The following is a 15,616-nucleotide window of genomic DNA, read 5'->3' as shown; positions in this document are numbered from 1 at the left end:
CTCTCTCTCTCTCTCTCTCTCTCTCTCTCTCTCTCTCTCTCTCTCTCTCTCTCTCTCTCTCTCTCTCTCTCTCTCTCTCTCTTCTCTCTCTCTCTCTCTCTCTCTCTCTCTCTCTCTCTCTCTCTCTCTCTCTCTCTCTCTCTCTCTCTCTCTCTCTCTCTCTCTCTCTCTCTCTCTCTCTCTCTCTCTCTCTCTCTCTCTCTCTCTCCCCCCCCCTGTTTCTGCTCACTATTTGAAGTAACTTTTGGTAAACTAACAGTAAGTATAAATGTAGTCACGCACACTTTGGCCACATTTTAACTGGTCTCTGAAGTAAGTTTGACAAACAGCCCCCCCTCCCCACACCCACACTTCAGAGTATACAGGTGTGCGCTCGGGGCAACAAAAACAGATTACAGCGATGATGATGATGATGGCTGCCTCCAAGGCGCAGATGAAAGAGGTGCCTCCCAGCCAGCTTCAAGGCACCGGCCCACCTGGGTCAGACTTTGAATTCACCCCATTTTAGGCAGGTACAAAGAGCCTACCCAAGACGGGCTTCAATATCACACCAGTTTTTCTAGTCCCCTCCCACCCCCACCCTCCTCCCGCATGCCTTTCTCGTTTGGAATTTGGGCATCAGCAATTCTCCAAACTTGCTTGGATTTGTGTCCCGGGCTGCTGCAGATGTGGGGTGCAATGCTGGGTGGAGGAGACGGCCCCGGGCATCTACAGGGTGGCCAGCAGTTCTCACCCCAGAACTAAGGGGGTCCCACTTCTCTCCGTGTGCACAGGGAGTGTGCACGGCGAGCAAAGCGTGCCCGCCAGGGCCGCTCCCTCCCTGGCCCTGGCCATTGGGAAGAGTCGGTCTCCAGGCACCGGACAGGCGGAGCCCGAGGCCGCCAGGGCGCCCTAGTCCCAGCCTCTTCCTGGTCCCCATTGGCGCCACTCCCACCGCCCTCCTCCCGGGTAGCTCGAGTCGCTCCAGGCGCGCGTCCTCGGGGGTGAAGGCGCGGTTCCCCGAGCCTCCCTCCTTCCCTCCCTCCCGTGGCTGCTGTCCCCGAGGCCGCCGCCCGCTGCGGGGTCCCACGCGGCTCCCCGAGCGGCGGGTGGCGCTGTGGCGCGGCCCTCCAGCCCCCGGCGCCCGCTGCGCACGGCCTCCGCCTCCTCGGCCGCGTCGTGTTCCCCCGCCCTCGTCGCTGGGCGGGTGGGAGGCGGCGACGGCGGCGGCGGTGGCGTGCTGTGTGAGCGCGCGCGAGGGGGGCGGCAGAGAGGAGGCTCCCGGTGCCACCGCGGCGGCCGAGCCACACGGGCGGCGGGCACGGCGGGGTCGCATCTGCCGGCGCTGCGGGGCCGCGAACAAAGACCAGCCGCGGAGGCGCGAGGTAGGGTGCGCGGCGAGCCGGGGACGCCGGGTGCGGGGTGGTGGTCGCCGCATCCCGGTCCGGCGCGCGGGCCGGTCCCCGCGCGTCTCTCCCCCCACCCCCTCGGCTCTTGGGACCTGCCGGGAACGAGCCCCGCGGCCTCACTCGCCTCCTCCGAAGCTGCCCGGCCTCGGGGCCGCGCTCTCCCCGGACGCAGCCCTGTGCCTCCTTCCTCCGGGATGGCAGTCTCCAGGGACTGTCGCTGAGCTCATCCCCGCGGGGGTCACTGGTCTGCTTCCCGCCGCTCTCCTGTGGCGCTGACTTTCGCCAACTTAAGCTTGCATCTTTATTTTTCTTTAAGTCCTTGAAAACTTCCAACGATTGGTGCTGGGCAATTTTTTGGTACTGGAATTGACCTAAAGGGAGGCTTAGAGGAGGCAGTCGGGTGAGATTCCCCAATTCCTGGAGCGACCCGGCCGCAGCCTCAGCCCCAGCCCAGGACCATCTTCTCTGTCCCTGGTTGGCAACACCTGGCTCCGGGCGGGGTGTGTCAGCGGCCAGCGCCACGCTGAGGGATCAGGGGCTACCTGTGCCCCACCGCGGAAAGAGGGACATCCTGGCTCTCCCCAGAACCGACTAGCCGGGAACAGCTGTTAATGCAGCCTCCAAATCCTCTCACCTCCTCAAGGCTTCCCCATTTAAACACTGATTGAGGTGGCGGTTGTGGGGACAGCGAACCATCAACTGGTTCAGATACTCCTTCCTTCCTCCACCTCCTGAATGGCCCGTTTTTCAGATTTTACCCAGAGTTTTCAGGCCAGCATTCCATCGTTGAATTCTTGGTGATCATTTTGCTAGATTTTCTCAATGGGATTAGCACAAGCCGTTCAGAAATCTGTTTCAGAGTTTGTCAATCCTGCCGGGAAGGGCGGATATGTTTTAGCTATTTTCAAGCAATCCTTGGTTACATCTTTTAGAATTGCCAACCATCAGCTCTTTTTTTGGGGGGGGGGTGTTGGATAAGATTAAGATGTTCTCTTTTTCAGACAGGAAAGAAACATATACATTTAGTATTGGGATCATTTTCTGCAAGGATCACCCAAGGCAAGGCTTCTTAAACGATAACGTGGCTTAAAAATTGGGGACGTCCTAGGATTTAAAAGTATTATTTTGGATAGAGGAAACTTGCAGTCGATTTTGCTTAAGCTTCTCCAGTGATTCGAGAACTTCATTTAGGCAGCTAATATCAGACCTTTATTGCTTTCTCATAAGCCCGCTTATTCCTCGTTAGCCATTTCTGCCCAGTGAGGTTCTAGATGTCTTCAGAGATTAATTCGGAACTGTTTTAAGAAGCCTGTTTTGTTTTTAATTGTTGACTTTGGAGTTCAGAAACCGCATTCCAAAGCCAAGCTCCACCATGCAGAGGAAGCACTTTTGTGTACTTTTTGGTTCTTGGCTCCACTGTGAACTTTTCTCCCAGATAACAACACTCATTTTTCTCTTTCCTCCCTCTCTCCCCATAACTCCAGAGCAAAGTCTGCAATGGATGTTACATGAATCACTCTAAGGGCTGCGCACGACTATGAACATTTTGAAGCCTTTCTCTCAGTAAAGTAGATCACGATGGATGAGTCCGCCTTGTTAGACCTTTTGGAGTGCCCCGTGTGTCTAGAACGCCTGGACGCTTCTGCCAAGGTCTTACCTTGCCAGCACACGTTTTGCAAACGATGTTTGCTGGGGATCGTGGGTTCCCGGAATGAACTCCGGTGTCCTGAGTGCAGGACTCTTGTTGGTTCTGGCGTTGAGGAGCTCCCCAGTAACATCTTACTGGTCAGACTTCTGGATGGCATCAAGCAGAGACCTTGGAAACCTGGCCCTGGTGGGAGCAGCGGGACCAACTGCACAAATGCATTAAGGGCTCAGGGCAGCACTGTGGCTAATTGTGGCATAAAAGATCTGCAGAGCTCCCAATGTGGACAGCAGCCTCGGGTGCAAGCCTGGAGCCCCCCAGTGAGGGTGAGTAGCTTGTAGAGGCAGTTGGATGAATACGATGGTGATGACCACAGTTCTTCTTTATTCTTAGCTTGTTTTCCTAATCAGCTCATTGCTCAAAGAGGCCACACCTACCTGGGCAGATAGGAGATGAAACCTCAGGATCTCATTTTCTCTTGAAATGAGGCTGGATAAGGCAAAATAAATCTTTTTAAAAAATCATCTCTGATAGTGTCTATTGTCTGGCAGGATATGTTTTTAGGAAGCAGGTATCAAATGAAGTCTCAACAGCAGCTTTGTCATTTTTGCCTGTCTTAAAAGGAGAATTTGGTGTGGTCTCACCCTTTCGATGGCATTGGGAGAATCCTCTGTGTGTGTGTGTGTGTGTGTGTGTGTGTGTGTGTGTGTGTGTGTGTGTATACAGTAAATATGCATGTGAGTAAACCATAGGTTAGAAAGCAAACCTTAATTTTTATGCTGCTTAGAGCCATTCTGTTGGTTTTATGAATGCACAGCACAGAATATACTGGTTGGAGGAATTTTTAACAAATCATGGCCACAGGTAGCAGCTTGGTTGCTGTAGCAACAGAATGTCACAGGACTACACTGTTACATCTAGCTGTGTGTTTGGCTTTGTATCCGGTGGAATGAAATACTTCCAGCAAAATGATTTTTTTCCTTGGTTTTTGGGTAGAAATAATTTTAGGTAAAGTTAAATATTTATGCCTTTACTACAACTTCATTTTGTAAATGGAAATTCTAAATGAGTAGGAATTACGTTTCACTTAATGGTTCCCTGATAAGATGGGCTTTTGTTGTTTTTCATAAAATGAGGCATAGTCTTTGGCATCAGCTAATGAGAGTCACTCCATTTTGTTGGAAGAAGCAATTTTGGTAATTGGCCATGTTTTTGGCAATTGAATAGATTTTATAGTCTATTAAATTTTTATTGTTTTAGATTTCAGAAATTGCTATTTGTCTGAGTGTTTTGCTTGCACAGATGTGTGTGCCACACGTGTGTACCTGATGCCCACAGAGGTCAGAAGAAGACATCTATGCCCTGGAACTGGAGTTAGGGGTTGTGAGCCATCATGTGGGTGCTGGGAATTGAACCCCAGTCCTCTGCAAGAGCGGCCTTAACCACTGAGCCATCTCTCCAGCCCCAAGTCTTTTTAAGGGACAGTTAAGCTGGCTGAGATTTTTTTCACCCAGATATTTCCAGTCAGAAGGTACAGCTGATGACTTTCCATTTAATGAAGGACTGTGCACCAGGATGGCATTGCATAGCATGAACTCACGCACGTGGCTATCAGACAGCTCATCGCTGCAAATGATATAAATGATGAAAAGTATTTACATCACTAGATATGAAATATAGAGTATCTTGATCACTGGGACTCTTTGTATTACTAGAAAGCAGATTCATCATCAGTCTCCTGGGTTTCTTTTGATTCATATTTATGATATATGTTTAATGTGTATGTTAAAAATTGACCTAGGATGGCTTTCTTCTCTGTCCTTTCCTCTTCTTTCTGTAGCCTAGGCTAGCCTTGAACCCACTGTATATCCCAGATTCATGCTTGTGCCCCAGCCTACCAAGTGTGGGATTACAGGCATGAGTCACCCCACCTTTGGGAAGGCTTTAGATGTCTGGTATGGTACAAAGTTTCCTGGCCCCTTGGTTAGTACATATAGACTCATGAATTATTTTAATCTCAGAGCCAGTGATCAGGTTGATCATTTCTGAGACAGGGAGCCAGGTCTGCTTACCTTGGGTAGATTTGCATCTTTGGAGGGGTTTTGTTTCCTGTTAATGAGACCCGGAGACAGTGGCTTCTGGCTATGAATAGGAGTGTCCAGGTTGTTGCCTTACCTGTTGGGAGGAATGCAATGAATGTCTGATTGCTGATAAGGAGGAACTTAGGGAGAGGCTGAAGTCCATCCGCTTCAATTGTTCTTTCTACCTTAGACTCCACTAGGAAATACTCCAGTGGATGCTCCGGGGTCTGAGTGGCTACACTTCCAAAACCGACTTTCACTTTTCTTGGCTATTTGGAGCTTTTGATCATCTTGATATTATTTTTCTGGTTTATATGATTCCCAGTTTGTTTTTCTTTGGCGTATGACAAATGCTTTCCAAAGAAGAGCAATTGAATTTGAGCCCTATGAGTTTGTATGAGATCCTTGCGGACTTTGCAGAGAGTGGGGGCCGGGGGGGTGGGGAAACCAGACAAGTAAAAGCATTCAGACTGAATTAAAGTAAATGATGTCGTCATTGTTAAGAATAAACTCTTTCCGGGTTACTGCAGCATTTACTAGTACCCTTTGTTTTCAGGTATTCACATGTATGTATAGAATAAGCACCCGAAAGGCCAATATGTCCCCAGAACACACCACTTTTCTAAGCTAGAAATCAGTAATGGAGATTGTAATGTGCCTCTTGGATACTTCCCCAAGGTGAGCAACTATGGTGGACCCCAAACGTTCATGCTCTTTGCTTACATGCTCTGACACCACCAAGCGGTGCACTGAGCCTGTTCCTACATGTTGTGCAGAGCTGAAAGTGAGAACATGTGGAGTGTCACTCCGGCTTACTAGCGTTGTTCCTGCTTCGGTTGTGACCATGGGGCTTCCTCATGTTTCTGACCGAGGTAGACTCAGTGTTATCAGCAGACCAAACATTTCCAGTGTGTGGCACACGTCTTATTCCCAGGTTTTTAGCGTTTCCTGCTTAGTATGAAGAGGGATGGAGTCCCTCTCTGTTGGACTGGAGTCACCATGGGCCCTGCCTGTTTTTTAGTTCAAGTAAAGAATTCCTGGCGGGGTTTGACCGGAGTCAAGCAGAAGAATGAACCACGGGATACTGTTTCATTAGGTGAAAGGTAACCTATGGGCAATTGCAGCTGTCTAATCGTATAAACTTTACCTAACGAATTTGTATACACAGGGATGCTGCCGAAAAAAAAAAAACATGTTAAAGTCATTTCTATAGAATTGTAACCCACTAGGAGAAATTTTGCCTTCTGTAGTTCATTTGGGTTTGTTTATTGTTGTTGCTGTTGTTATATTACTATTTTTTAAAGATGATCTTGCAGTGTAGCTCAGGCTAACCATGAACTTAAGCCGAAGCTTTCTGGTGCTAGGCAAATGATGATGATGGGGAAGCCAGATGTAGACTCTGTTCATGAACTTCAGAGTGTGTGGTCATCAGCCTCATGGGAGAGATTAACAGCATTACAGCAGTGAGGGAGTCTAATAAACACGGCAAGCTCTATGCCCGAGAGCTCACAAGAGGGCATAGGAGAAGGGCCTTGAGCTCGGAGTGTAAGGACATATGTGAGGAAACACTATATGTGAGGTCTTCAAACGCTTCCTCAAGGAAGGTGTTTGAACTGACATCTTAACATGAAGTGATAGTAGTGTGAGGGGGGGCTGGGCACGGGTGGAGTTTCCAAAAACATTGGCTTAGAGGAAGATGGGGCTTGTCTCCTAGGAGAACTGACAGAAGGTGACTGGGAACTATGCAAGCTGCAGGGACAGTGACCTAAGACTAGGCTTCCAATGTGAGAGCCTACCAGAGCCACAGGTGGATACAGTTGGATGGATGGATGGATGGATGGATGGATGGTACCCACAGGTGGATACAGTTGGATGGATGGATGGATGGATGGATGGATGGATGGATGGTACCCACAGGTGGATATAGTTGGATGGATGGATGGATAGATGGTACCCATAGCGGTGCTCTGGATTTGGCATTGAAGAGATGAATCACTGGAGTAGCAGTAACCAGTAAGGATTTAGAACAGGTAGAGGACTAGAGGCCGAAATCAGGAAGTGAGGCTGGTTCAGGCCGTCTAGATCTGGGGTCAGAGGTTACATTGCCTTCCTGCTGGAAAATGCTAGGTATGCTTTGATTTCTTCGGAGCGGCAGTTGTATTTCTTCCTCTCCTTTTCCAGGGTGTTTGTACAGTCTGGGGCGTCGTGTCACTCTAAGTTCCTCTTGTGGAAGTGCTGGCTTCTGGTACCTCAGAATGTGGCTCTGTGTGGGGAGATGCTGGCTTCGAGTACCTCAGAATGTGGCTCTGTGTGGGGAGATGCTGGCTTCTGGTACCTCAGAATGTGGCTCTCTGTGGGGAAGTACTGACCTCGAGTACCTCAGAACATGGCTCTGTGTGGGGACAGGACCTTTCAAGTGGTGGTGAAGGTGGGTAAAATGAGGCCACATGTGTGGCTGTGAATCTAGTGTGACTGGTGTCTTTCACGGAAGAGACCATGACATGTAAAGAGGAAAGACTGTGAAGACACACAGAGAAGGCAGGTGACCTTGAGCTAAGCGGAGAAGCATGAGAAGAAACAGTCTTCCTGAACCTTAGGCTTGTTCCACTGAAGCTGTCTGGTCTGCGGTATATTATGGCAGTAGCCGCTTCTAAAGTCAGCCCCTTGAGTGACTGACAGTCACTCTGCTGTCTTTGTCCAGGATTGTCTGACTTGTCAATGCTCACAGAAACTTGCCACGGCCCGTCCAGTCCATTTATGTCTTCTTTATTTATGCCATGAAAAGTTATTTAGGCCCTCTCTACCCCTTCAACGGGCCAAATTGCCGGTTATAATTTCATAAGCTAGGCCAGGAATTTCATGAGAAGATTGGTGATTATGTGACAGTAGGTGAAGGAAGAAAACATCAGGTAGGGAGAAGGACTCTCTCCTGCCTCCCATCCTCTGCCTTCCTCTTTGACTTGAGTTTGGGGAGGCTGGTGGCTGGATGCACTGTTGTCTGTGGCATCACATAACAAAGCCAGTAGGAAGTGAGTTGAAAGAAGGGTCTGGGAAGCTCCAGGTAGAGGCGGGAGGTGTTGAGGTTGCCCCTAGACAGTGTTTGTCCTCCCAGGACCCAGCAGGTGTCTGTGGAGAGCTTTCTAATTCAGTTCTGTGCTGTGATCTCTACTGTGCTAGGACAAAGGCGACATCCATGCCTTTACTTGTTGAAAACATTTCCACGGGGAGGTGGTGGCTAGCAGGGGGAATGGTGAAATTCACAGGGAGCAGCCAGTTGATTCAGAAGCACCAAGCTGTGGAATTAAGTCGAGAGTGTCTGCATCTAAGGTTTGTGTTCAGTGGCTACCCATTAAATCCACCCAGTGGACCAAGCATGGTCTAGATGTGCAACTCCCGTGTGTGGAAGGTTCAGTACAAATAGTGCCGCAGGAACTGATGTCCTTGTCCATTGGTGGGAGCAGGAGTCTTAGTAACTCTTACTGGATTAAGAACCGTATTTATGGAGTTATTTGAGTGAGGGTGTTTCAGAATTGCCCAACTGAAATAGAAAAAATTTTTTATCTTCCGATTAACATTTGTTACAGGTATTGACCTTGTATTTTATTTTTCCTTGATGCCTACTCTTGACTTCTGTAGGTTTCATCCTAGAATTTCATGGTGAGGCTCTGGAATGCACCCTTCCCTCTTTTGTGATGCTGTAGGTTGAACCCAGGGCCTCTCACCTGCTGAGTAAGCCATCTACCACTGAGTGACTCCTCATGCTTCTAGCCCTGGGGTCTTCAGACAGGAATGGGGAGGGGAATCTTTGGTGCTCATCTGTTGAAGTTTAAAAAGTGAAATGCTTGAAGTCACACCCACCCTGTGGGTAACAACGTCTGTCTGGGGACAGAGAGTATTATTTGAGAAATGAAATCGTAAATTTCAAAGTAAGTATTTAAAAAAATTTCAGTGTTAGGAAAGTGTATGCTACCAAGTGTGTGTGTGTGTGTGTGTGTGTGTGTGTGTGTGTGTGTGTGAATCAGTCTAGATCATCTTGTAGAGCTGTGTATGTATGGTTACAGGTTTGGGCTTTTTACATAAATACTTGCTGAGTTGCTAGATCCCTTACTCTCTCTGGAATCCTCTCATGTTGGAGCACAGATCAACTTCATTCGATGGTTTGTGTATAGCAGACATGCAGAGACGTGCACATAATATAAGTGTGCCACCCGTGAGTCACCACGCTCCATTCTTCTCAAAATGACGAGAGCAGTTTTCCTTCTGTTTTCAGAACTGAAAGTCAAATATGCTCACAGTAAGACACTCAGTGGCAGGAAACTGTGCATAGAGGGTAATTGAAGCTTCCAGTCTTTGTATTCCTAATCCAAGGTGTGAGAACTCTGAAGAGGTTCGTGTGCTCCACCCCACATCTCCCAGAATGAGGAATGGATAGAAGCGTTTCACACATGTTTCTCTGCAGGTTGAGGCTGTCTATTGAATGCTATTGCTTGGCAAGCTTTCTGTATCTTCTCTTAGCCAAACTGTAAGAAGGTATTTTCTCTTAGTACTCCCAGATATGGATGGAGGAAGGAGAGCTGGAGTGCTTCTGATAACCTGTCTGGATTCTCCGAGCTGGGATTCCACCTTGGTCTGTCTGTGTAACCCTAGATGCTCCTCTCCAGGCATACCATGTAGGTGGGACACATTCTAGTTTTCTTCTCAGGGTGCTCTCCCAGAGTGTTTTGCTGTGGGCAAAAGAAAAACGTGTGTGTTGGGGGATGGGACATAAATAAAACTCAGTCACAATGAAAATGGAAGCAGTGTATTTTGGAGGTTACAAGCTGCGGCCTCTGGTTCCAACCCTGCAACCCACTGGGCTTCATTTCTTCAGCATGCAGGCCCAGCAATGACTTAGAGACCTGCTCCAGGTGGGGTACGGGAGGACACGGCGGTGAGGGCATGCCATAAGTTGAGCTGAGCTCATTAAACAACAACAATAATACTTGAATTTTCTTCTGTGACACGTCTGTCCATGTGTATAATCCATTCTGAGTACTCTCTCAGCCTACCTCCCTGGGTTACTTTGTTTTCCAACCTTATCAACTGCACATGTCCCCATTGCACACCCATGTCCTTTTGTTTCTCTTTGTGACAGCTGCATTTATCCAGGGCTCTTTGTTAGGAACTATCCACGGGAGCCAGGCGGACTCACCTGTGGGGACACGAGCGGAAAGCAGTGACCATGTCTTCTCCAGAACCCACCAGGGGAGGGACGTCTTCCATTTTCAGAATCCTTTCTAGCCTGACACGTAGGACACGCTCAAAGGGAGCTTGAAAGTATTCAAGGAGGAATCAGGGGAAATGAATGCTTCCACTCTCCAGAGAGCCTCAATGGGACATTCTACATTTTACCTGTGCATGCCAATTTTTTGGTGTTGTTTCCTCACAATGTGTAAATTAAGGATGATACTTGCTCATCTTGTTGACAGGTAGTTTTGTGGACAAGCGAAAGAGTCTAGGCATGCAGGGCTAGAGGTGGTAGTGCACGCCTTTAAATCCAGCACTCGGGAGGCAGAGGTAGGCAGATCTCTTGTGAGTTCAAGACCAGCCTGGTCTACAAGAGCTAGTTCCAGGACCGCCTCCGAAGCCACAGAGAAACCCTGTCTCGAAAAACTAAAAAAAAAAAAAAAAAAAAGAATCTAAGGACGAAAGTTTTGAAGATTGTAAAGTCTATGAAAATGGATGTATTGTTGCATAGTTAAGTGTTAGTTTTCTATTTGGGGTGTCGAGAGTCTGAGTATGGGAGTCTGAGTAACTAAAGAAAAGGGGGATAGCCATAAAGGGGTAGAAATATTTGGGAGCAGACCCACCCCAATGGGAATATGAGTTAGGTGTTTGTTGTCACACACGTGGGAACAGCCAGATGGCTGTCCATTCTCTGCCAACTTCTGGGGTTACTTTGTTTTCCCTGTTTACAGTCATGTCCTTAACGATGAGAAATATGTTGTAAGAAATGTGTGACTGTGCATTTTGTCATTGGGAACACCATAGGGATATAGGTCAGTCATTCAGAACTTTTAAAACATGGTAGAAGTGTGTGGATGTGTGTACATGTGCACATATAGGTGCCTCCTATGTGCGGAAGCCAGAGGACAACCTCAGATACATTCCTTGGGTACCATCCGCTTCTTTTTCTTTTCTTTTTATTATTATTATTTTTTTGAGCCCAGGTCTCACTTTGGCTTGGAACTCATCAAGGAGGTTAGACTGGCTGGCTAGTGAACCCCAGTAATTACCTGTCATCATCACTTCAATGCTGGGTTGCAACTGTACTACCCATCATGCCCAGATTTGTAATTAATCAATTAGTCAATTAATTATTTTTTGTTTTTCAAGAGAGGGTGTCTCTGTATAGCCCTGGCTATCCTGGAACTTGCTCTGTCGACCAGGCTGGCCTCAAACTCACGGAGATATGCCTGCTTCTGCCTCCCGAGTTAAAGGCACACGCCCAACCCACACTTAGCTTTTTAAACATAGGTTCTGGAGATCACATTCAGGTCCTCATGCCTGCAAGGCAGGAATTTTACATACAAACAAGCACTCCAGCCCTGGTAAAAAATTTTTATAGTAAAATTTCTCTATGTAGAGGACATCCTAAATATGATAAAAAGCAAACTGAATAGGTAAACCAGGAAGTTGTTTGTTGTCATTGTCGGATATTACATGCTATCTGTAAGAGTATTTTTAAAAATAGGACCGGCAGTGTCATAGCTCTCTTTACGCTCACTTCGTGAGTAATGCGGGCACTAGGGTATTGTGACAGCTTCGGTGTTCTTAGACAGGAGGCAAACAATTCAGCCCCATTATAATCCATTGCATGTGCACGTGAGTGGATTTCACTGCTACCCCTGGCTCCTTTGGGTGGCCGAAGGAGGGAAAGGAGAGAAACGATTGACTGGGAAGCAGAAGGAAAACTAAGGGCCTGCTCTGCCCAGACACCCTCACTGTCGTGGAGATGCCCCACCTCTGTCCAGCACTGACTCCAGCCCCCACTCTCGGTTTCCACCTCCCCGGGAGGGGAAACACCAGTGTACCATTCTGTCTCCCGTCCTCCCTGTCCTGCAAATATGGGTTGCTCTTTGCAAGTGTCTGGAAGGGTGGGGATAAGGTAATAGGAGAACTAGTGGAAAACGGTGACAGGGAAGGCAAGGAGGAGGGCTCTTGCTTTCTTTGACCCATAATTAGTTAACGGCCTCAGAAGGAGAGGTCAAATCCGAGATGTAAGAAGGCACAGGAAGGGACAGTCTGTCAGTGCCTGCCTCTACCCCCTCCCCCATGGTTTCCTCCTTGGCCTTCCCAGAGTCCCTCGCTCCTATTGCAAGCTTCCCTTCTGCAACTCTCTCCCTGACCAGGAAGGACCACTCTTCCCCAGTAGAGTCGAATACTCCACTTAGTCCATCATCTCTCCAGTTGCTTAGTCAGGTTTAAGCGAATCCATGAGAGGATGTGGAGATGCTTTTTATTTAAGGTCCAAGGGCAGAGCACATTGTAATTCATTCCGTAGCAGGGTCGCTGATAAGGATCCATAACTGTATAGCAACGCAGAGCACGTTACACTGTGAGACCAACTGAGCTTAGATAGAGTTAGGGGCTCAGGCCACAGGCAATCTCAATTACACAGCACAGGGTAGAGTTAGGGGCTCAGGCGGCAGGCAATCTCAATTGCACAGGTAGAGTGAGGTATACTTACTATAGAAATAGCACCATCACAGCTAGGTATAGTGAGGAGCTCAGGGGGCAAGCCTCACTTACAAGCATAGTAGAGTAGGTATAACAGGGTAACGATACTGTGCTCAGAAACAGCTGTGTCAGTAAGTCTCCCTCTGAGCCCACGGCACCCTTCTTTGTGGGTCCCCAATCCTTTCCAGGACGAGTGCCTGCCAATGCCTCATCAAGGGGGGTGGTAACAGTTGCTTCGTGAATCATGACATATGGGTTGCTGTAAACACAGCCCTTTTAAAGATCGACGTGTGAGTGGGCTCTTAGGGTACCCGGGAAGGAGTGGCGGCACCACGTCAGATGTTTGACAGCAGCAGTTAAGTGGATTCTTTGCATCGTGGAAACACGGGAAAAGTGAGCAATAGCGGTAGTTGCAAATGAGTTTTTAAGTTGCGTCAGATGTAGTGTGCAAGGCTGGAGAGATGGCTCAGCCGTTAAAGGCTAGGCTCACAACCAAAAATATAAGATGTAGTGTGCAGAAAAGCCAGGGCTGTGGAGTTTGAGTGCGTCCCCGTTAGCTTAAGGAAGACAATTCTTATGGTTAGAAAAGGATTTATGCATTTTAAAATTTTTACTTAATGCACATATGTGTGTGTCTGTATGTGTGAATGTGTGTATCTGTGTGTCTATGCCACATGGATACTAGTACCCTCAGAGGCCAGCAGTTGTTGGAGTCACAGACACGGATGCTAGGAATTGGGCTTGGGTCCCCAGGAACAGCAACAGTGTCTCAATTGCTGAGACATCTCTCTGGCCCCTAAAGGTGTTTTTTTTTTTTTTTTTTTTTTTTTTTGTAATAAGGAAACTCTTTGAACTATAGCATTCTCACTATTCATAATTTATCATTCAGGAATGAAGGAACAGAAATGGTTTCGGTGATATTAAATGTAGTAGTGTGTGGTCCCTAACCAGCGAGAGGTATGCAGAAAGGAGTTTGCTGTGGAGTATTTCAGAAAGGAGTTTGCTGTGGAGTATTTCATATCTTGCCCACCCGGCACCCACTTTTGAGACAAGGTCTTGCTGTATACCCCAGACTGACCTTGAACTTGCAGCAACCGTCTTTCCTCAGACTCCCGAGTGCTAGGTTTACAGGAGTGAGATGCCACACTCAGTTCCATATCCAGCTTAATTTAGGTGATGGGTTAGTCGGTCGCTGGGCTTGTGGCCATGACAAAATATCTGACAATGGCACTTCAATAAAGGAAAGACTTGTCGGGTAGTGATGGCGGTGGCGGCGGTTGCAGGGGTGAATGGTGTTAATCTCAGCACTTGGCAGACAGAGGCAGGCAGATCTCTGTGAGTTCCAGGACAGCCTGGTCTAAAGATCCAGTTCCAGGACAGCCAGGGCTACACAGAGAGACCCTGCCTTGAAAAAAACCAAAAACAGAAAAAAGAAAAAAAGCTGATGTTGGCTCACAGTGTAAGGGAACAGGGCTGGGATAGCCTAGAAACAGGAAGGATGCTTGTGTTCATCTAGGCTGTCCCTTTTGTGCAGTCTGGGACCCCAACCCTTGGAATGATGCCGTCTACTTCAGGGTGGGTCTCCTCTCCTCGTTTAGATAATCTATAAAGGCAAGCCTAGAGGCTACCTAATCTGGATAATTTCTTCCAGGCATGCCGCCCAGGCTTTTCTTGTAGTGATTCTAGATTCTGTCAAGTTGACACAGTGTTGACCATCATGGGCGATGTACCCCAGGCCTGTAGAGAAGTGTTGGAGTAAGAAAATGCAGGAGGTATTTGTATAAATTTCCTGCAGGTAAGTTTAAGCGCTAATCATGGAGAGTTGAACGTTAGATGTCTCACAAGGACATTTCTTTCATATAGCACTAAAAGTAGACTCCTATATTTTGCGTTTTGGCCTGCTTTTTAGGCAGATTGGGTTGGCCTTAGACTCCCCAGTTGGTCTTGAGTTCCATCTTCCTGCCTCAGTTTGTAATCCCAGGTAGGATGAAAGGCATTTGCTATCAAGGTGGCTACAGTTTTTTGTTTTGAAACAGTAAAAACATAGTTTCAACATTAATATATATGATAAAATTACATTTCACCTTAAATTTTGATTTCTTCTGTCAATCCATTTAGTAAGTTGCCCCTTTTTTTCAAGGCAAGGTTTCTCTGTGTAGCCCTGCCTGTCCTGGAACTCACTTTTGTAAACTCACAGAGATCCGGTTGCCTCTGCCTCCTGAGTGCTGGATTAAAGACATGTGCCACCACTGCCTGGTTTATTAAGCTTATGTTTTAAGTACAGTCTATGATGACTCACTGTCAGCATTTCATATGTTCTTACTTCCGCCACAGTGACACACAATATAGGAGCCGGAGCCTATGAGGCTAAATATTTTTGGCAGGCCTAATTACTTTTATTTTGCTAGTGTCAGCACTCTCATTGTTATCTGTTTTTATAAAACAAATCCAGACTATTGGAAGATATACAAAGTGTCAGTATTGTATGGACTTGAAGTTGCCTTATGGGGGCTACCATGTCACGTATTTCAAGGAAACTGATGTTCTCTGATCTACACGTGTGTTCTGTGGCTTGTGTGTCCTACAGTCCCAGATTTTGGGGTGGGGCTTTACACACACACACACACACACACATACACACACTCCACAAAACATAAAACACACACACAAATTGACATGGCATCTGAAAAATTGATTCTCCATGTTTGGGGCCCAAATTGAGAGAGACTATTTGTCATTGTGACAAAACACCTGATGATTGTAGCTGTGTTGAGACTGTTTGT

At 47.5% G+C, this 15,616-nt stretch overlaps 1 protein-coding gene across 3 annotated transcripts in view; it reads left to right on the top strand.

Moving 5' to 3' along the window:
* Positions 1–426: 426 nt before the first annotated feature.
* Positions 427–15,616, top strand: part of Sh3rf1 (SH3 domain containing ring finger 1) — a 158,936-nt gene continuing 143,746 nt past the window's right edge. For 2 of the 3 annotated variants that reach the window (XM_040742246.1, XM_040742244.1), the window contains exons 1-2: positions 1,190–1,364; positions 2,873–3,359. In XM_040742246.1, the coding sequence (XP_040598180.1) occupies positions 2,967–3,359 (393 nt within the window). In that variant the 5' untranslated portion in view covers positions 1,190–1,364; positions 2,873–2,966. Of the gene's footprint in view, positions 513–1,189; positions 1,365–2,872; positions 3,360–15,616 lie in introns of those variants that run through there. The other variant, XM_040742245.1, reaches the window with a different exon arrangement.

The sequence above is a fragment of the Mesocricetus auratus genome, unplaced genomic scaffold (genome assembly GCF_017639785.1).
Source record: "Mesocricetus auratus isolate SY011 unplaced genomic scaffold, BCM_Maur_2.0 Super-Scaffold_6731, whole genome shotgun sequence".
Lineage (NCBI taxonomy): Eukaryota > Metazoa > Chordata > Mammalia > Rodentia > Cricetidae > Mesocricetus > Mesocricetus auratus.
The sequence above is the reverse complement of the archived record's forward strand: the minus strand, read 5'-3'. Positions and strand labels throughout refer to the sequence as shown.